Below are 21003 nucleotides of genomic sequence, written 5' to 3'. Positions count from 1 at the left end.
GTGTTTCTGTCAAATGTTTCCTTTAAGTTATAAGGTGCGCAACATGTAAAATCCCGTTGTCCTGCAATACTTGGCCAGCTCATTAGCTGGATGAAATTGTGAATCAGTTCAATATGGAGTGAACACTATGACCACCCTACATGAACTTCCTGTATAAATGTGTTCCTCATCCCGCTAGTTTTTCTTCTGTACCAGCACTTGGATCTCTGCTTATGACTCATTTAGGGAAGTGTAATAACCCAGTGCAAAAGAACCTACGGTATCTTTAATGACTAGGTCTCCTGTTCTTTTAAAGTTGCAAATAAAAATGATTTATATTGTCAGCCATTCCTGAGTTGAGCTTTCTTATCTCCTAAAAGATTTTGTAGTAAACATCTTTGAAAGCATGGCAGCTGAAGAGTTTGAGTCTGAAAGCCAGAAAATGTCTTAACAGTTTGAAGTTTTTACTATTGGAAATCATCATTGTTCAGTTGTGGTAGTTCGTGTTCATTATATGTTGCGGGAGAGAGCGAGGGAGATTATTATTATTATTACTATAATTAAATTTGTATACCACCCTATACTTGTGGGTGTTAGGATCGTTCACAAGATAAAAACACAAAATACATAATCAAAATAAAAACAAAACCAACCCAATAACCCTCCCCCAAGGGCATTGAATGTTAATTAGGCAAAGGCCTGATTAAGGAGGAGCATTTTTTCCTGGTGCCGAAAGGTATATAATGAACGCACCTGGTGAACCTTCCTGGATTGGAGTTGAAGGGTGAAACTGGGGGTGTGATTTTGGAACCTGTAAGGTAGTCTATTTCTACCCTTAGCTGGCATTGGAATATATTCTATTTTATTTATCATTTATTAAATATGTATGGCTCCTTATCAGTAAATATTCCCTGGGTAGTTTACAATTATGACAATATTTTTAAAAATACTAATTTTAATCAACAAAAAGCAATAAGATAGCAAATACTTTCCTTTATAGGAGACAGCATAAGTGATATGCCACTCAAATTAAAATCATGATAAGCCACAGCAGCTTGAAGTCAATTTTAAAATGCAATTAAGAAGCTTGGTTGAAAAAAAAGGTGTTGACCTTGCATTGAAAAGACCATAGAGAATGTCCCAGCCAAGCTACTTTGGAGAGACTATTCTGTAAAAGGGTACCACTGCCCTCTGCCTGGTAACCACCTACCTCACTTCACTTAGTGGGTGCACCTGCAGCAGAGCCTGAAGGGGATTTAGGCATATGCAGGAAGAGGCAATATCTCAAGTGATCTTGCCTGAAGCTGTTTAGGGCTTTATGGATTAAAATCAGCATTGGTAGAACTCTTCCATAATATAATCAAATGTCCAGTCCCAGTAATTTGAACTACCTTCAGTTTCTGTACCATTTTTAAAGGCAGCCCCACATAGAATACAGTGGTACCTTGGGTTAAGTACTTAATTCGTTCCGGAGGTCTGTTCTTAACCTGAAGCACCACTTTAGCTAATGGGGCCTCCCACTGCTGCCGCGCCACTGGAGCACAATTTCTGTTCTCATACTGAAGCAAAGTTCTTAACCCGAGGTACTATTTCTGGGTTAGCGGAGTCTGTAACCTGAAGCGTCTGTAATCTGAAGTGTATGTAACCCGAGGTACCACTGTACACTGCAATAGTCTTTCACACAGCATGATTGGAATCAAAATAGATGTAAAAATATCCTGGGGTGGGGAAGCAGAAAATTGATTTTAATAGAATGTACAGTAGCCTGAAGTCAGAAATTTGTGCAAGCCACAAATGAGTGATCCATCAGTCTGCTGGATGGTGGGCTCCTCTTGGATAGCAGGCAGACGTTTACTTGCGAGCAACCTGATGCCGAGGGGGATTCTGGCAAGCAAGCACACCTTGGATCGCAGCCCAGCCCCCAAGCACTTTTCCCAGGACAAAAACTCCCTATAATGATGGCGGCCATCTTTTTCCTTCGATGCGATCCCCAGCGGCCCCAAGGGGGGCTTCCTTGAGAGTAAGCCCCAGAGCCCTGCGTTCCTTGTGAGTGACCTTTTCCCCCCTTCCCCTGTCCTCTGCTCTGGATCAGGCAGTGCGCCACTGCGGACAGGGCGGCGGACCACAGGGTGCAAGTGAACAGCATGGTGGCTGGGGATCGAGGGAGGCGGACGCACGTGGGGAGGGACAGGCCGGATGGCAAGGCAGGGCACGGCCAGGAGGGGGAAATCCTGACCCGCCTCTTTCCCTCCCGCCTGCTCTGCTTAAAGGCACAAGCTCTCCAAAGCGTGTTGAGTCTCCTCCTCAATGGCTTCGCAGCAGGTTCTGCAGTGGCTGGGTGTGTCAGATTTAGGACCCTGGCAGGCTGCATTCGGCCCGCGAACCTTAGTTTGAGAACCCCTGCTCTTGGGCTTGCCTATGGAAGGGTTGGCAATTCAAATCCATGTGATGGGGTGAGCTTCCGTTGCTCTGTCCCAGCTTCTGCCTACCTAGCAGTTCAAAAGTATATCAATGCAAGTAGATAAATACGTACCAATGTGATGGGACAGTAAACAGTGTCTCCGTGTGCTCTGGCTTCTGTCATGGTGTTCAGTTGCGCCAGAAGCAGTTTAGTCATGCTGGTCACATGATCCAGAAAGCTGTCTTTGGACAAACGCTGGCTCAGCCTGAAAAGCGAGATGAGCGCCACACCCCATAGTTGCCTTTGACTGGACTCAGCCGTCCAGGGGTCCTTTAATTTTTACCTTGCCTTTGTTATGCTGCAGTTGGTTCATTTTACACAAGTATATTTCATTTTGTTGTCTGTTGATGTAGAAGTATACATAATCTTTTATGTATATCACAGAGCTTGATGGATGTGCATTTGTAGATATTTACAACTCTTCCCTTCCCTATCTGTTTGACTTCAAAATTAATGACTTTTCAGAGGGGTATCCCTATTTATCAGTTGTAGCAAGAACAAACTCTTGTGACAGCTTAAAGACAAAGTGAATGAAGTAGCTAATGGGCCATCACAAAGCCACCTATTGCAGCAAGCCTATCCATGTCTGCTCGGCAGTAATTCCAATTGAATTCAATGGGGATTCTCCCCGGAAAGTGGGGGTCGGGCTTGCAGCCTTGCTAACTTGATTTTACAGTTCGGCATAAATTTAGTTCTGGCTCCCCCTCACCCAGACATCAGGGAGTGATAGTTTAGAACCCTGTTGATATTTTGCTCTTTCTTTTTTAGGTTATATGAATTCCTGTGGGTATATTAAACATTTAACAGGCACTCCAGTACCAGTGTAATGCCCCTTTTATAAACCATTTTTGTAATGCAGCTCTTTATTTCATAAATGCACATTTTATACAGAATTTTGTTCTATGTGTATCTGCTGAAACAGTGCCTAAACTAATGTATGTTTCAGAATGTTCTCAGTAAGCATGATTTTGTTTTACAGCTTGGTATTCTCAAACTTCAACTGAGGAGCAGGCACAAAGTCAGCAGTTAACAAAAGAGGTCACTTTTTCATGTGAAAAAACAATAATGAATTATTCCTTCTATCGGTCTTTGAAATTCACAGTAGGAAGCAGATTAAGGCTGCACTCATAGCTCCACTTACCTGGGGAAAAGCTCCATTGAATTCAATGGGATTTACTTCTGAGTAGACATGATTTAAAGAATGCACCTTTCACACAGTCAAATGAACAGTATTTTAGAAAAAAAGTGAAGCAACGAGGCCACTGTCAGGATAGCAGTAATTCTATGCCAATGAATATGTAAACAATGTATTAAGTGTCTCTTATTTACATACTAAAGTGATGAGAAATCATAGCAAATGCCCTTCTATCTTTTCTCTCTCCCCCCTCCAGCTTACTTTGTTTCTTGCTGTAACTTTGAAAGTCAAGATGGTATTAAAAAAACAACCCTGTGGTTATAAAAAGAGGTGGGAAACCATCTTAATTGTTGTTCTTGCTCTAGTTTCCCCATCTTTTCCCTCCTCCCAAATCAATATCAGTAAGGGACGCGGGTGGTGCTGTGGTCTAAACCACTGAGCCTTTTGGGCTTGCTGATCTGAAGGTCGGTGGTTTGAATCCCCACGACGGGGTGAGCTCCCGTTGCTCAATCCCAGCTCCTGTCAACCTAACAGTTCGAAAGCACACCAAAAAGTGCAAATAGATAAATAGGTACCACTCCAGTGGGAAGGTAAACGGCGTTTCCGTGCGCTGCTCTGGTTTTGCCAGAAGCGGCTTGGTCATGTTGGCCACATGACCCGGAAAAACTGTCTGCGGACAAACACCAGCTCCCCCGGCCTGTAAAGTGAGATGAGCGCTGCAACCCCAGAGTCGTCTGCGACTGGACTTAACTGTCAGGGGTCCTTTACCTTTACCTTTTTAAGGTTGTGTGTGCTACCTGTGTGTCTTACACATTCAGTGTTTGGCATAGGCAATGACATATTGAAGCTGTTGACATTTATTTTAATGAACCTTAGTAATACTAGTGATTAGTAAACTTGATTCTTGGCTACCGATGAAAGTTTACAATTTGTGGGAAATGTGTTTGTTACATAAGATATACTTTGGAACCAGGTATAGATCCATTACTATTGACTCTCATCTGTAATCCCTGCAGATTACCATCTTCTAAAGTTAAGGGTGATATCTAATGCTAAGTCAGTTAAATCATTTTATTTCAGTGGGTCTCCTCTGAGTGTGAGTAACATTGGTTATCACCTATGATAACCTTTACTGGTATCCTTTATTTCCTCTAGGCTTTGCTAGAAAATTCTGGTATTTACAGATAAGGATAATTGAAAAGGAGTAAATTACGCAGAAAAAGCAATTATTTTGACTGCAGAATTTGAGTTCCCTTATACCATGCGTATTGTAGTAGCTGTAATAACTTACTGGAACAGTCTGCTTGCTGAATAAACTTCCTATTGTGTCTCTACAGTGAAGCATGCGAGACCTAGCAGCTCACGTAACCAGCAGCCTGCTGCAATTTCCAGAAGTGACTATACAAGCTCTTGGGGAAGATGAAATAATGATAGATTCGGTACTTCATGGGAAATTCACTGGAGGTAAAACTTTGAGAATTCATTTCTTATCCATTAGGAACATTAAATGTATGTTATAATGTGTAAATGCATAGTCAGTAATATGATCACTAGAGCAAAGAAGAATGCCCTTAACTGCGGAAAACAAATTGGGTCCATGTAGGGAACAGTTTAGCAGAACCAACAATGAAGACACTGAGCAGTTGGTCATCTGTGTGAGTCCAAATACAGGAACTGAATTTAATGTTGCAGCAGTTCTATCTTCATAGACACTGAAGCTAAATTCTGGCAGGATGGAGTTGCTAATGGTTGTCAGATATTGCCCATTCACAGCAGGGTCATGATGCCCATGAAGAGAGAAATACACTGCTTGGAACAGCAATTTTGTCCTGCTCTGATGCTAGATTTCTAGGTGGTAGCAATGGGCTAAAGGACACTTTTTTACTAGCTTGGGTAGATGCACCGGCTGATTTCCTTTCATATATAACACATGCGACAGTAACTTCTCATTAGTTTCTATAAAATGTCCAATCTTGGCCTGCTCTTGAGCATTGGAAGCTTCAGCTAATACAGAGTACAGCAACCAAAGAAACCAAACTCATGTGAAGAGGAGAACAAATCACTCCTATACTGGATTATTTGCATTGGTTCATCTTATCTCAACTCAAGGTGATAAGTTTCCTGCAACGCAGGAATCTTTTGCCCAATGTGGGGCTCAAACCCACGAGTCTCATGCTCTACCGACTGAGATGTTAAATGCAGTAATCTTCAGAAAAATCCATGGTGTACCTCAGAACAGATAAACTGTAGTTAAGGCGGCTTGGCTGTTCACTGAAGTTTTCAGTATGAAGGGTTTTCATTGACTGAAAGTGTATGCACTTGCCAGGAGTAGATCTAGAATCAGAACTCATTTTCTCCCTTTTAATATTCATTGGCATTGTGTTTCCCATATACCTGAGTCAATATAAGCATGGAACTGAGTTTTTGTGTCCAGGCAAAAGACATTTGTTTCTAAGTTTTTGCTTGTAATTTGGACCCTTTCTTATTTTTAGTCCCATTGTCCTCTTTAACTTCAGGGCTAGTACAGTGGTCTCCTGGGAAGCAACTGTGCTTGTGCTTGTGTGCAGTGTTGCATATATTTTTGTAAATATGCATGGATGTTTCTCTGCAGAGTGTCCCAACTCTTTGGAAATGCTGTCATAGGTAGTAAGATGGAAACTGGCTAGGTATGCTTGTATTACAGTTTTTTGTGTTTATTCAGGAACATGTTTTTTTAATGTATCAAAAAACATTTGAAAAGTCATATATATCTATCTATATCTATATCTATATCTATATCTATATCTATATCTATATCATCTCTATACAAAGATGCTTAATAATAATAATAATAATAGTATATACCTTTTATCCGCAGATGCAATGTATGCATTATTTTTCACTATGTTTATTAGGAAAGATACTTTTCTTCTTCAGCCCTTCTTTCCAGATTCTAGGTTTACAATAATGCCTCCACATTTTTCCTGTTACTTATGTATATTTCTTCTGTTTTTTTCTAGGACGAAGTGGACTGGCCTGCTTGGCTTGTGGGCCTCAGCTTGAGGTAGTAAACCCAGTCACTGGAGAACGGCTGTCTGCATACCATTTTAGTGGAGTGACTGAACAGCCTCCCACTATCCTTGCAGTGAAAGAGTTTTCCTGGCAAAAAAGAACTGGACTACTAATTGGCTTGGAAGAAGCAGAAGGGAGTGTTCTGTGTTTGTATGACCTTGGAATATCAAGAGTTGTCAAAGCAGTTGTTCTTCCTGGAAGGGTACATACATGGCTTTAAATATAAAAATCAAGACTTTTGCTTTGTTGTATACTTTAGATATTATTTATATTTTATTTCTTGCCGTTGGCATCAAACCAAATTCTCCCCTACATATTAGTGATACCCTTTAAAACTGAAATCCAGGTCTTATCTTCACAGTGATTAGACAAACTCCCCCTTTTCTCAGCAAGTGAAAGGCAGTTTAAGATCCTTTAATAGGATTTGTGAAATCAATTGCATGAGTGTAGTAGTACCAAGGATGAGGGCATTAAGCAGGCCAAGCGCTTAGTGAAACTGGAAATGCAGCTCTTGGTGGAACATAGTTTTGAGGCAGATGGAATAAGAGGAGGCAGGTGCTTGGCAGAAGTAGGGAGGCAAAAATGTTGTTAAAAAGTGTGTGGACACTCCTGGGATCTTTGTATTGATGGGCATTCTCTGCTGTATGTTCTCTTCACAGAAGACAAAAGTGCTTTTGTGTGTGAAGCCAACCATTTGCCACTTTGGCATCTTGAACTTATTTTTCAGTCAGTTGGAAAGAGTTCAGATTTGTTTTGGGTTTATTTTCTGCCGCTCTAACTTTCTGACTACCTATCAATCATATTGAAAACTGGGATGGCACAACTGATAAACACAAAAAAGAGGAAGAAGTTAGTAGAACTGTAGCTTATTTTAAGATCATTGTACTTTGGAAAATTCCTTCCTTGTGGTCACATTTTTAACAACAATTCTCAGTGAACAAGAGTTATATCACATATCTTGGATGTGAGAAATGTTAAAAACATGCCCCTAAAGGAGTTTTATGAAAAGCATTGGGCATATGATAAACTATTTCCGGTATCTGGAGTGTTCCTTGCTTCTTTCTTGCCTATCAACAGTAGTATTGTCAGAATAGTGAGTTGCATCCATTCTGATGTCAGCACAGCAATCTGTCACGCTTGGGAATTATTTCCCATTGCTGCTGCTACATTCCATTGTAGACCCTGAAAAGACTGTACTTATGGTCAGGGGGGCTATCTGCAAAAACATGGAATGGGTTGTGGGGACTGCTGGAGGAGGAAAGAATCACCCAGAATTGAACGCAGCCTTATACTTGAATTGGGGTGATTCTCCCATCTTCTAAAGGAAGAACTGTAGCTCAGTGGTATAGCATCTGCTTTGGATGCGGAAGGTCCCAGGTTCATTCTCTTGACATCTCCAGATAGGATTGGAGATAACCCTGTCTGAAACCCTGGGGTGTTGCTTCCAGTCAGCATAGGCAATACTAAACTGTTTGGATGCTTTGTATTTGTCAGGGGTTCAGGGAGAGAGGCGCAGATGAGGGAGGAGACAGAGAGTGAGGGGGAAGGATTCCAGGGTGACGAGGAAGAGGACGACAATGACCCAAGATTGTCCATGAGTCCGTCCAGTGAATCGGAGGACTCCCAAAAGGGAGCCCCTCTGGTCAAGCCAAGGGGAGCTAGAGGGGGAAGCAGTCAGGAGCAGGGAAACGAAGGGGGAACCCCCAGTGGGAGTTGGAGATCGGGACCGGCTGCTCCGCTGGAACGGAGTGAAGGGGGTGGAGTGACCAGTGTGTCAGAAGGAGCAGAACAGGAAGCAGAGAGGGGAAGGAGATCAGGGCAAAACGTCCTGCCGGAAGGGGAGGAAAGTAGTATCGAGGGCAGTGTAACTGTCGAAGGGAAGGTCAGGAGCAACGTACGCGCGCCAAGTTCAAAATGGGAGGCGCGCGGAAGTGAAGAGAGTCCTGGGGAGGAGCCTGGTCCCAAAGCCCGAAGGAGGGGGGAGGAGGCGTCAGAGGATTCAGCCTCTGGGGAGTCCCGAAGGGAGAGAACACAGGGGGGCAGAAAGACCCTGCGGAAAAGGAAAGAGAGGAAGAGGTGGACCAGTACAAGCCTCTTAAACTGGTGTAGAGGCGGAACTGACTCAGAGGGGACTTCAGCGGTCTAAGCGTAACAGACGTAGAGTCACGGAGCTAGGCTGTGAAGCTAAGAATGTTCTTCAATAAAGACTTCTGTACATAAGCCGGACTGGACTTTGGTCTCTTGTGAGCTGGGACCACGGGTGACTCTGACAGTATTACTTTGTATTAAGGAACTTCCTAAGTTCATAGCAACTCTCATGCTTTCCCTAGGAGAGGTTCTTTGGGACGCTGCTATACGGTGTGGATAGGCATTGAAAAATTCCCGAGCATGAGACTTCCTCATAGTTGTACTAGGTTGGATGCAACCCAGTATATCCTTGGTACTGCATTGCTTTATTTGCATGGCCTGTTCAAAATGAGAATGCTATCTATTGCCCTGGGTTTGGGATTACCTGCATAAGCAATGTTCTCTTAACTTATGCCACAGGTAAAATATCATATATGCACTGTTTTCTATATACTTAGTTTAGATAATATTTGGGTTCTCTGAACTGCAAGCCATACTTTGAGTGGCATATCAAAGTTCTTTTGAGATTTTTCTGGAGCAAATTTCTTTTAAGCTCATTATTCAAATGTATGTTGAAGGAAATCAGTATAAATTTAAGGACTGGGAAGGTGTTAATAAAGAGTATTCAGAGAGGTTTTAAAAATATGAAGCCAAATAGTCAAATGGGGTGAATTCTTATCTCCAGGCACATCCAACGATTTTTGATTTGAGGCTTGGGAAGAATTGATAAAGTCAGAGTGGAAACTTGTAAATTTATTGATTACAGTAACCTGTTTTAACCTTCTTGTGGAATGGAAGTAAATATCTTTTGGTGGCAATCTCTAGGCCCAAGTGCTCAGAATTTTAGCCATATTCTTTGTCAATAATAATTTTCAGACTTCTTGCTTGATCCTAAGCATTTGTGTCATCATCATTCTGTGACTCTAATTATACTCTTAATGCATGGTTCAGTGGGCTGCAATATTTTATAATGACCTGATCTACTCAATATCCTAAAAGAATCCGTTTCTAGTGCTTGCTGCTGTCACTTGAAATCTGTCATATCTCCAGCATTTGTCAGGTCTTAAAATGCTGGAGAACACCAGTGAGTATGACATGTACTTTTCTGCTGAATAACCTTAAATAATAGGTCAGTATTACTTTGAGGATACATTTTCTTTGTGGCAGTATAATGTTCTCCCCTGAATCCAAGTAATTCTCAAATAATGTCTTGTTGGGATGGGATCTTGCATGCAAGGACATGGAGATCTTACTTTCAAATATGAGATCTCTGCACTTTTTCTACAATGAGCCAGAGACACGGTCTTAATCCCACTTTGAGGGCCTCTGAATAATCTTAATAAAATAGAATAAAGGCTACAGTTCTCACAAGTGTAAAAATGTTTATTCTGGTCATTTATGTTCCTTGGTTTTATCTTTTAAAGCAGCAGTTGTGTGTAAAGGCTTTTAAACAGAAATGTTTCTGTGAAGAAATGTCTAAGCTTTTATGCAGAGTTTTGTGCTCCAACATCAGGAAGCTTTTATTTTTTAAGGGAGGGGGTTAATTCAGGTCTTCAAAGACAAGCAGAGTCCAGATAGTGTTGAATTTGTGAGGCATTTCAATGAGCAATTGTGTTCTGTCCAAAAAGAGTTCTCTGTAGCACAATGGCTTGTGTTTTAACAGTGCATCAAATCTCATTAGCTTCAAAAATTATTTGGAACTCAGGAAAACTTTCTTTCCTTTGAAGACAGCTTTTCTTCTGCTAACTGAAAAGGTGCATATAATAGTTCAGACAGTAACCTAGGATGGTAAAATAGTCTCATAGCATGAATACCTTTTAAAAGTTGGCCAGAGTTAAAAGCCTTTAAAAATTTAGTACTTAATATAACTACTTGGATGATACTTACCTGACCAATAACACATTTTTATTGAAAAACTAAAAAACTTATTTAAATTGTTTTCCAGGACTTATTAATGTATCTGTGGCTGAAGTTGCATCCTCTGCTTGACATGAGAGATGGAACAATTCAATAATACCCAGTTGCTGGGCAAAAATCCTTAGTATGAATAACAAAAAGAGCCCGTGTAGTGTAGTGGTTAGGGTATTGGACTAGGACCTGGGAGGCCAGGTTTCAGATCCCTGATTGGTCATGAAGCTCACTTGGTGACCTTCGACCAGTCACTGTCTCTCAGCACAGGGTGGTTGTGGGAATAAAATTAGGAGAGCAAGAACCATGTTCGCTGCCTTGAACTCCTTGGAGGAAAGGTGGGATATAAATGTAATAAAATGGGGGGGGGGGGAATAAAGTTAATAATTCTGGGAATGCCAAATATGGATGGAGCCATGACCAAATCCTTATACCTGGGATTGCAATGCTGGGTGGTAGAGCTGGACTAAATACAAAAACTAAATGGAATTCATGTTGCTTACCTTGCAATTTGTCAAATATTTTAAGTAATACTCAGTTTTTTCCTAGGTTACTGCCATTGAACCCATAATTAACCATGGAGGAGCCAGCTTGACAACGCAACACTTGCACCAGAGTCTCAGGTGGCTGTTTGGTGTGGCTGCTGTGGTTACAGATGTTGGGCATGTCCTCCTGATTGATCTATGTCTGGATGACTTATCATGTAGCCAGAATGAAATAGAGGCATCTGGTAAATTCAGTTAATTTTTCCTTGTAATATTGCTTGATTATTGAAAAACAAGAGTTAAGTTTTCTAGATAGTGACCTGATTTTCACACAATCCATGGTATGTCCAGCCAAAGCAGTTACTTTGAATGTCCAAATTCAGCCAATCAATCTAAATATAGTTGGTTTTCTGGCACCAAACTGTGATGTTAAGTTATGTTTTGTTGTTGGCTTGCAAACCATGAATTATTTAAACCATAATTTTGTATAATATCCAGATCCAGCAATCTTGCTTAACTTTCATTTGTTTGGCGACCTTGCTCCAGATGTTTGCCAAGCTGCAGAGACACAAGGGGTGGGGGTGGGGAGAGCCAAGCTTTGGAGAAGCAATACATGACTAGTTTTTTAATATGTGAGATGACTTTTGGATTGCTTAAATAATGGATAAACATACCATGCCTTAGCATGTGATCACAATGTGTGTGCCATTTCACATATTTTAGTAAACACAACTTCCAGTGATAAGTGGGCTAGGAAGTACAGTGGTACCTCGGGTTAAAAACTTAATTCGTTCTGGAGGTCCGTTCTTAACCTGAAACTGTTCTTAACTTGAAGCACCACTTTAGCTAATGGGGCCTCCTGCTGCTGCCGCACCGCTGGTGCACGGTTTCTGTTCTCATCCTGAAGCAAAGTTCTTAACCTGAGGTACTATTTCTGGGTTAGCGGAGTCTGTAACCTGAAGCGTCTGTAACCCGAGGTACCACTGTATGCCTGTATTGCTAGAGTTCAGTCTCTGCTGATCTACAACAGGATGGCTGGCTTTGATCTGTCAACCTCTAAAGTTCATATCCTTTTGGGATATAGAAAAACCTGTGGTTTTGGTGATTTCACTGTAGTTGCCATGGATGGTGGGGCAGAACAGTAGGTTCACTGTATCAGTTCTCTAGGCTGGATGTTTGTTTGGATGAATGGATTTAGGCTTTCAGTTTTGTCTGCAGTAGAATAGTCAAGTCAGACAACGACTGACTTGAAGTTCATCTAAAGCATGTATAACCTTTGTTGGCACTGAAAGCACCTGGGAATCTTCTTTTGCATTCATGGGGAGGAGTTTCCACAAATTTTAGTTGGCTTACTAAGCAAACACTTTTTGCTGCTGCTGAAACCTATGCCAAAATTAGGGGGCACAATACAGTGTCCTCCTTGTTTTTTCAAGAACCTAGCTAAAAGGACAAAGTTTATTTTAGGACTGTTATATTGTGAACCTTCAGTTTGTGATATGTGCTTATTCAGATATTGGAGTAGGAAACAGTGTATTGATTGATGTGAACAAATTATCAAAAACTGACCATATATTAAGAAAAACTAACTAGAGGTGTGCATCCAGAGTTAGACTATATATAATAATGGCTGGATCTTCAGTTTGAAATATATGGAAAAACAAATGAACTAATGAATAAATGCAGTTCTGACAAATGGAAAACAAAATAAATAATACAGTATGAATGAAAACTAATGGGATAGAGAACTTTTTACATGTACATTCCTCAATTGAACTAACTGTGTAGTGGCTGCTTGACACTCTGAACCAACATTTTAAAGGCTAGCTACTTTAAAGCATGGCATTGTGTGTTTGTGTTGCATACTTTCATATACAGATCTAGAAGTCATCACTGGAATCCCTCCTGAAATCCCCCAAATAAGGGAAGCTATAACAAGGAAAGGTCGCCATCTTTGTTTCCAGTTATTGAACCCATCAGGAACTCCTGTGACTACTCTTTCATACATACACAGGAGCAACCAGTTAGTTGTGGGGTTTTCTGATGGATATCTCTCACTGTGGAATATGAAAAGTTTGAAGAAAGAGTGAGTATATGTATCTGAAAAGTGCAGTATTTCATTAATGAAATAAACTGAATGAATGCATTGATAGTTTGTGTACTGATCATAAAATTATTGAATTATGGAATAAAAGTACATCAGTTAGATGCATATTCAATACAAAACAAAAAGTGGTTAAATTACTAAATGCATAACAATCTACGGATTTACACAGTTTTATCCACCTACCTTTCTCCTCTACCCATTTAGATACCACTCCCAGTTAGAAGGAGGTAGAATTCCTGTGTACACTGTTACTTTTCAAGAACCTGAAAATGATCCTCGCAATTGTTGTTACTTGTGGGCTGTTCAGTCAACACAAGAAAGGTAGGTATAGGGATTCTGACAAATTTAGAAAATAGTAGCTGGCTATTGTCAAGATAATAAATTGTGTGTAAGTTAAGTCTTAACTTGTTTTGCTTGCATGGCTTTGCTTATTCCTGCACGGTCAATCTTGTTCTACATTCTAGTACCTAATCTTCTGGTCAGAATGAAATCCTTTACCAAAGCCTTCTGTAGCAAGCGTAAGGAACTTTTAATGCTTGAGAGCTGCATTGTCTCTTGACCCAACCATCTGGGGGGCTGCTTGCCAACAGTAACAGAGGCCAAAATAAGAGTGGTTGTGATAATCTCACTCTCCTGCTATCAAGAGCTCACGCAGTACAGATTCTCATTGCTCCCTTCCCCAAGATTTTAAAAAGTGGGATGATCTTTATGGAGACTACAGCAGGAAAGGGAAGAGTTAACCCTTCCATTTGCACCAGTAAAAAGCTGTTTTCAAAGTTAGTTGCAGTATTGGGGGCTGTTTTTGCCAGGTGGTCACAGTACACAGAGGGGTTAAACCCACCCCTAGCTATGAGATAAACCCCCCTGTAACAATTAGGCTTGAAAAAAAACATTTGTATGGCTTCAGAGGTTGTAGCCTGCCCCGCAGGTCTCTGTTCCCCACCCATGTTCTGTAATAACTATTTTCAAAGCAGAAGTAAATTGAAGTACAAGTCCAGAATTAAGGACTTGGTAACAAAAGCTAGGGAACTTCCATGGTAAGATTCATGTGTTTGACTTCTGCCTGTGAAATATGATAAAATAATTTGATGGTGATTGAATTAATAATTATTTTTGAAACTGAATTCAAAATGTTTAACTATATTTGTGAATCTTGCAGAAAATATTTAGAATCATTTAATAATGAATGATTTATCTTGTTACTGAGAACCTGTATACTAGGAAAGTTGGATTTGTTACAAATGGAATACTACAGTCTTTGTGGAATGTTTTAGACAACTACTTTCGATTTTAAGTGTTCCAGTGATAATATGCCTGATTCTTGATTGCTATGGGGATGTAAAAGTGCCTGCAGATCTCTCTTGCATACAAGGGTTTTCCATCAGTTCAATGGAATGAATCTATGTGATTAACAAAATGTCTGTACAGATTAGACAGGACTATTTCTATGCACATGTCACAGAGGCCATGCCAATATAGGCATGTCACGAGCAAACTAGAAGGCTATGGTTTGAAAGTTAACAAATTCTGTTAAAGCTTACTAAGGTTTACTGTGATAAAAAAAAGGTTTATTTTCAGGTTGGTTACGGTTATATAACAGTACTTAGTTGGTTACATAACAATACTTAGTTTAATAACTTCCTTACAAATGGTTCTGTTGCTTTAAAGAGGTGTCTGTAGACTTGCTGTTGTTTCTACCTCTGTACTAAACCACTATCCAATTACCTCTACTCCATTTAAACTGCAGGTTGTTTTAGAGGACTTTTAAAATTTGTCTAATCAGAGTTCTCTTTGCTACAGTTGCATAACAAAGTTTTTCAGAAGTTTTTCTGGTCAGAGACTTGGCATTTCTTCTGGTTTAAAGCATAACATTAAGAAGTATTTTTTATATAGCAGCTGTGTTTTAAAATATTCTATAGTAACTATATTAAGTAGTATTACCTGACAAATAACAAAGGTGCCTAGGTTTTATACTAAACTCTTAACTTGTTTCTTTCTAGTGAAGGGGATATTGTTAGTTTACATCTACTGCAGTTGGCTTTCAGTGACAGAAGGCGTTTGGCATCAGGGCAAATCATGTATGAGGTAAAGTATTTGTATATACTAAAATTCAATACTGCTTTACTTGAACTGGTGTTCTCTAAAACTACAACTGGGTTCTAAATATGTAGTCCACCCGTAATCTTGCTAATAGGGAATACTTTAGATTTTAAGATTTTACTCCATTCATCTCAAAGATTAGATAGTATTTATTACTGTGCTACAGATGTACAAATATGTAGAGATGTCCTAATGGCACTGATAAAATTGATGTAATCAGTTTGAGTTTAGTTTCAGAACAAAACAAATTCCTTCCAGTAGCACCTTAAAGACCAACTAAGTCAGTTCTTGGTATGAGCTTTCGTGTGCATGCACACTTCTTCAGTTTCAGAGCGAGAAAGAGAGAGAGATGTATGTATGTTTCAGAAGACATTTCCTCAGCTTTTAATTCTTAAATGTTCACTACATTTGCTCTTTATTAATCCAATTAACAAATCTGGAGTGTGCTTGTATCACTGAGTTTGCATTCTTAAAAAATGAAATGATAAAATGAAACTTGTATGCACAATAATATAATGCAATTGGCTTAAAAATAGGTGTAAATTAGCTTTCTTTCCTGCCACCTATTGTCAGTGCTCCTGGCATTGAATCTATAAGAAGCCAAATATGTGAAAAATAATCCTTAGGATACTACCCGAAGGTGTATGTAGTCAGTTAGACTACATGAAATGGAGCTCATGGCACTAGCCAAAGACTTTTCTTTTGGTGAACAGCTTCCAGACTTGAGGCACCTGTGAAGAAATGTAATATCGTTGTCCCCGAGAGGGGGCAATGACAATAAAGATATTATTATTATTATAAGAACAAACATGTGGAAGCAGTTTCAGCGATCTCTTTATAGTGATTTGAATTGTCTGTAACAATGCTTCATATAAATGATCAACTTGTCCTGCATGCAAAAGTCATTACTTCTATTCTAGTTTGTTTGAGGCTCAGGTACTGTCATAAAAAGCCAAAACAAATTCCTGGATTTATCTACTTGTGTTTTGAGCAGGTATTTTTATTGCCTGTCACTCACTGATTGTATGAGTTCTGGGTTTTGTTTTTTAACAGTGCCCCAAGCATTCTGGCTAGCTTAAAAAGAACTTTAATGCTTGTGTTTTATTTCTTCCCCTGGGCTTAATTCCTCAGATGCTTTCTAGTTTGTCATGTGCTTCGACATCCTGTCATTATAAAGTGATTTTTTCATGGGTTTGCTTCTTTTAATATTGCTTTAATTTAAACATAATACTGTTATATTCATATACTACAGCTCAAGCACAGTTTGCCTAACAAATTGACATGAATTCATATGGACTGTTCAAACCTCACAGAAAGGTCTAACTTTGATCAAGTATTGCTTTAGACTTGACACCTCCTCTGTCTTATTTTTGATATTTCAGTTACCATTTGCATTGCATGTTTTTCATACTGGTTCCTTCAATGACTTTCACAGGATAAATTGAAGAGTTGCAAAGGTTCCTTCTCCTGTTTATCTCCAAAGCTATGCTAACTTTACATTCTCTGGCAATAATTAAGTGTTTGTTTGATGAAACATTTCAAGATATAGGGAAAAATACATTTAAATACATTTATATTTCATAGCAATTTCCTTTGATTGTCAAAAAATGAAATTACTTCTAACTCTATTTGACGGTGTTGAATTCTGTTTACTTGGTTAATGCCAAGAGGATTTTGTCTTATCATTCTGTCTACAACTTAATAAGAATATATAGCAAATTTCACTGAGTGATATCCGGTGTGGGTCATACTAGGAATAGACCCTATTTATTTCAGTGGGTGGATTCTGAATGACTAATATTGGCTGTCACAAACTGTTTCTATTTCATGGAATGCTCTGCAGTGTGTACCTTATAACAGGTATGTTTTACAGGATATGAGAACTCATACAATAAGAGCTCCACTTTGAGACAGGATATTTTTGTCCCTAAAGCAACTCTGAACATCAACTTTTTATTTAAAATACCTGCATAGGATAACTTTCCTGGATAACTCTTTCATTGTTGGAATGCTCCTGCAGGCTATTCTCATAAGTAAATATGCTTCTTGTGCTTGGTGGAACCAGTTTTCTCTTTGACATCCTTTCAAAAAATGTGAAAATTGTCAACATGTATAACCGAAGCAAAAGTCTGCTACTGGCATCAGTCTTTCCCTCCTTTTTGTGCACTTTACCTTGTATTAATCTCACTCTTCTGTGTCATAATTGGGATATTAATTTTAAGCATTCCTTTTTTATTAAAACAGAACTTCTTAATGTCTTACCAACCTGTAGACTGCACATTAACGTGATTACTTCCCTCCCCCTCAGGGTTTAGAATACTGTGAAGAAAGGTACAGCCTAGACCTCACAGGTGGAGTTTTCTCTTTAAGAGGGCAGACTAGCAACACCAAATTGATCGGTTGTCAAACAGTAGAGAAATTTCGAAGCCATGTTGACAGAGAAGATGGTATTAATGAAGGTTGGTACATCAAGCATTAAAAAACTTACCATTAGAACTAAGAATGAAAACATGCTGTGTAAAAACCTCCTAATTCTGCATTGAGTATTCTGTGATGAATGTGTTTCTGCATAAATTTTGGTTAATATTTTCAGTTCTATATCAACAAATAATGATAAAGTAAAGGTTACTGAACTGCTGCTCTTGAGCTGCATTTGTTTAATTTGTAGCTTCCAGCACTTTTATAGTAGTACCATCTCTTTCTTCCTCCTAGTCATATCACCTGATACAAGTGTATCAATCTTCAGCTGGCAAGTAAACACATATGGTCAAGGCAATCCATCTACCTATTTAGGTATATTTGACATAAATCGCTGGTATCATGCTCAAATGCCAGATTCATTAAGGTAAGAAATGGCAGCTTCTCTTCATAGATTTTCAGAAATAATATCTAGTATGTTAACAGCTTGTCTAACTATTTTTTTGGTCTGCTTTCTCAAGGCCTGGGGAATTTCTACACAATTGCCCCTATTTTGCATTATGGTCCCTGGATGCTGTAGTGAGCATGACTTCTCCACATCACATTCTGGATGTCTTGGTACATGAGCGAAGCTTAAGTCGTGGTGTACCTCCTTCGTATCCTCCACCTGAACAATTTTTTAACCCAAGCACCTACAACTTTGGTATGTGTACCATCAATTACTTCTACAGGAACATGTTCAGGAATACATTCAGAGATGAAATTTGTATTCTGTGTATCATTTCTAGCAATTAGGACTGCTACTAATTGAAGGGAATGTCTAGATGATTTGTTAGGCAAAAAATGCACAGCCCTTGCTCTGTTGCAGGTGGTCCAAATGTCTGAGGGGAAAGCATTTTTTCTTCATTTCGTTTTTGGTATTTTTAAGGTAGAAAAATCCAGTTCTTTACCCAGCTAACAACACATTGCTGCACTTTCATATGGAATTGGTCGTTTTTGTGCCACAGGGTACTTATTGGTTGTTACCAATAATATCACTGGTGGAAAAAAGTGAACTCTTCTGTACAGTGGCTGTATAACTTTTTATGTGTTTTTATATTGTGAACTGCACTAGTATTTTATAACTTTCCCTGCACTATTTTAGAAACAGCGTTCATGTAGTCTGTATGTAGGCAAATGGGAGAAGTGAGATAGTTGAACATGCAATCAGACTTAAGGAGGGGCCTTACTGAACATGAGCTGTGCCTGCCTCTGTTAAGCATATAATAAGCAGAGGTCCTTACGTAGTTGAGCACTTCTGCTCCAAAGTTCGACACCTTTTCAGTCTCTCACCCAGCATGTCAGCTGCAAGCACATCTGCACGTATCTAACAAATCTCTCTACAAAATAGTTAATCTGTATTGCTCTGGGTCTCTTGCACAATTTGTGTCATAAATCGTATCTAGAGAAAAGCTTGGAAGTTGTCAGAATAGGAAGCAAATAAGGAACTTGTCTTACCTTTCAGCTCATTGAGCATTATACCTATTTAATGTTGCTGGCAGCAATATAATCTAATGAAATTCTCTATTCTTTAGATGCCACTTGTTTGCTGAACACTGGGGTTGTTCATGTCACTTGCACAGGATTTCAAAAGGATGTAAGTTTTAATTCTCTGTTGCTCTCATTATGATGTTTTCCTGTTCACATTTTTACTAATTTTAGCAGTCATCAGCATATAACATTTAGTAGAAGTAAGTTCTACCATGGCAGTTTTATTCTAATGTGTCTGAGAATGTTCACCGAAAGCAAGCAAAGGCCTTCCCAATCAAAAGTCAGATTGTGATTACCTGATTGTACTATACACTTTTATCAGAAGCATTCAATTCTGCACTTAATAATGACTTGGAATGAAGGTCAGTGAACTGAAACGGAATCCTGAGAAGGCAGTGTATGTAGGTAGCTCTCATCTCTCAGTAACTGGTATTCAGGCAGGTTTTTTTCTTCCCCTTAAAGACCAGATACGCAATTGATACTAGTTGATCCATAATTACCACATGAGGCTCAGGTGGCCTTGGTTACCTAGAGCACCTTTTATCTGTTTTAGTGCTTTTGCCAACCTTGACTATTTTTGCAGCAGGATAGCTTTGTCATGGTGATTCACACTTTGGTTACCCTCTGAGTGGGATTACTGTTACGTATTATATGTGTGGCTGTCCTTCAACATGATCCAGAAGCTTCAGTTAGTGAAAAAATCCAGCTGGTACAGCTAGGGTGGCCCATATTATACCTGTTGTGAAAGTATTTTAGTGGTTGCCTATTCAGCTCTGGGTCCAATTTAAAGGCTGGTCCTTACCTTCAAAACCCTAAATAGGGACCCAGACACCTGAGGGCAGTGCCTCTTCCCATACCAGCCTGCTCATGACTTAAGACTGACCTGTTTGCCCAGGCATTTTAAATAGAATTTTAGTTGAAACTGCCTTTTGTTGTTGTTTAGCTTTATGCATTTAGCCTGAATTTTTAAAAAGAAATGCTGTACTGTATTTATATGTTTTGTGAATTTTCATACTTCTGCACACTGCCCCTGGAAGATGATGGGTAGATGAATAACAGAATGCATAAGAGTGCTTTATGCAGAAGAAGCAAGCAGTCCTGCTTCGTAATAGGGTTTTCCTGATGCAACCTTCCCTCTAACCTTGAAAGGCTATTCAAGGAGGCCCTCCACTGTGAAAGTTTATGTAAGTTGTAGGTGGAATAGAAAACAAGTACCCTGTGTCTATGTGTACTCAGAGTGCTTTCCATGCATGCACAAGGTTCTTTGGATTCCAGTCCCCAGGTAGTTCTAGTTGTATCCAGTGTACAGTGGTGCCTCGCAAGAGAATCCGTTCCGCGATTCTCTTCGTCTAGCGGTTTTTTCGTCTTGTGAAGCAAGCCAATTGACGGCTTAGCAGATTAGCGCTATTAGCGGCTTAGCGGATAAGCGGCTTGGAGAAAGGGGGGGGGGGAACCCGCAGGAACTCGCAAGACATTTTCGTCTTGCGAAGCAAGCCCATAGGAAATTCGTTTTGTGAAGCCCCTCCAAAACGGAAAACTCTTTCGTCTAGCGAGTTTTCCGTCTTGCGAGGCATTCGTCTTGCGGGGCACCACTGTATCTCTAACAACAGTAGTACATAGGCTCAACAGTGAGCAACACCCTGAGTACAGACCAATTAAATGTCCATGAATCTCTATGGAGTGCTGCCAAAATGGTACTCAAGAG

At 39.7% G+C, this 21003-nt stretch overlaps 1 protein-coding gene across 3 annotated transcripts in view; it reads left to right on the top strand.

Annotated features, from left to right (window-relative positions):
* AHCTF1 (AT-hook containing transcription factor 1) overlaps positions 1 to 21003 on the top strand; it is a 47601-nt gene that overhangs the window by 2736 nt on the left and 23862 nt on the right. For all 3 annotated transcript variants that reach the window (XM_081857637.1, XM_081857635.1, XM_081857636.1), the window contains exons 2-11: positions 4913 to 5039; positions 6575 to 6828; positions 11211 to 11391; positions 13022 to 13229; positions 13455 to 13571; positions 15251 to 15335; positions 17659 to 17809; positions 18063 to 18195; positions 18290 to 18471; positions 19343 to 19404. In XM_081857637.1, the coding sequence (XP_081713763.1) occupies positions 4919 to 5039; positions 6575 to 6828; positions 11211 to 11391; positions 13022 to 13229; positions 13455 to 13571; positions 15251 to 15335; positions 17659 to 17809; positions 18063 to 18195; positions 18290 to 18471; positions 19343 to 19404 (1494 nt within the window). In that variant the 5' untranslated portion in view covers positions 4913 to 4918. The remainder of the gene's footprint in view (positions 1 to 4912; positions 5040 to 6574; positions 6829 to 11210; positions 11392 to 13021; positions 13230 to 13454; positions 13572 to 15250; positions 15336 to 17658; positions 17810 to 18062; positions 18196 to 18289; positions 18472 to 19342; positions 19405 to 21003) is intronic.

Source organism: Podarcis erhardii (assembly GCF_964252035.2).
Source record: "Podarcis erhardii genome assembly, chromosome: 3".
Classification (NCBI taxonomy): Eukaryota; Metazoa; Chordata; class Lepidosauria; order Squamata; family Lacertidae; genus Podarcis; species Podarcis erhardii.
The sequence above is the reverse complement of the archived record's forward strand: the minus strand, read 5'-3'. Positions and strand labels throughout refer to the sequence as shown.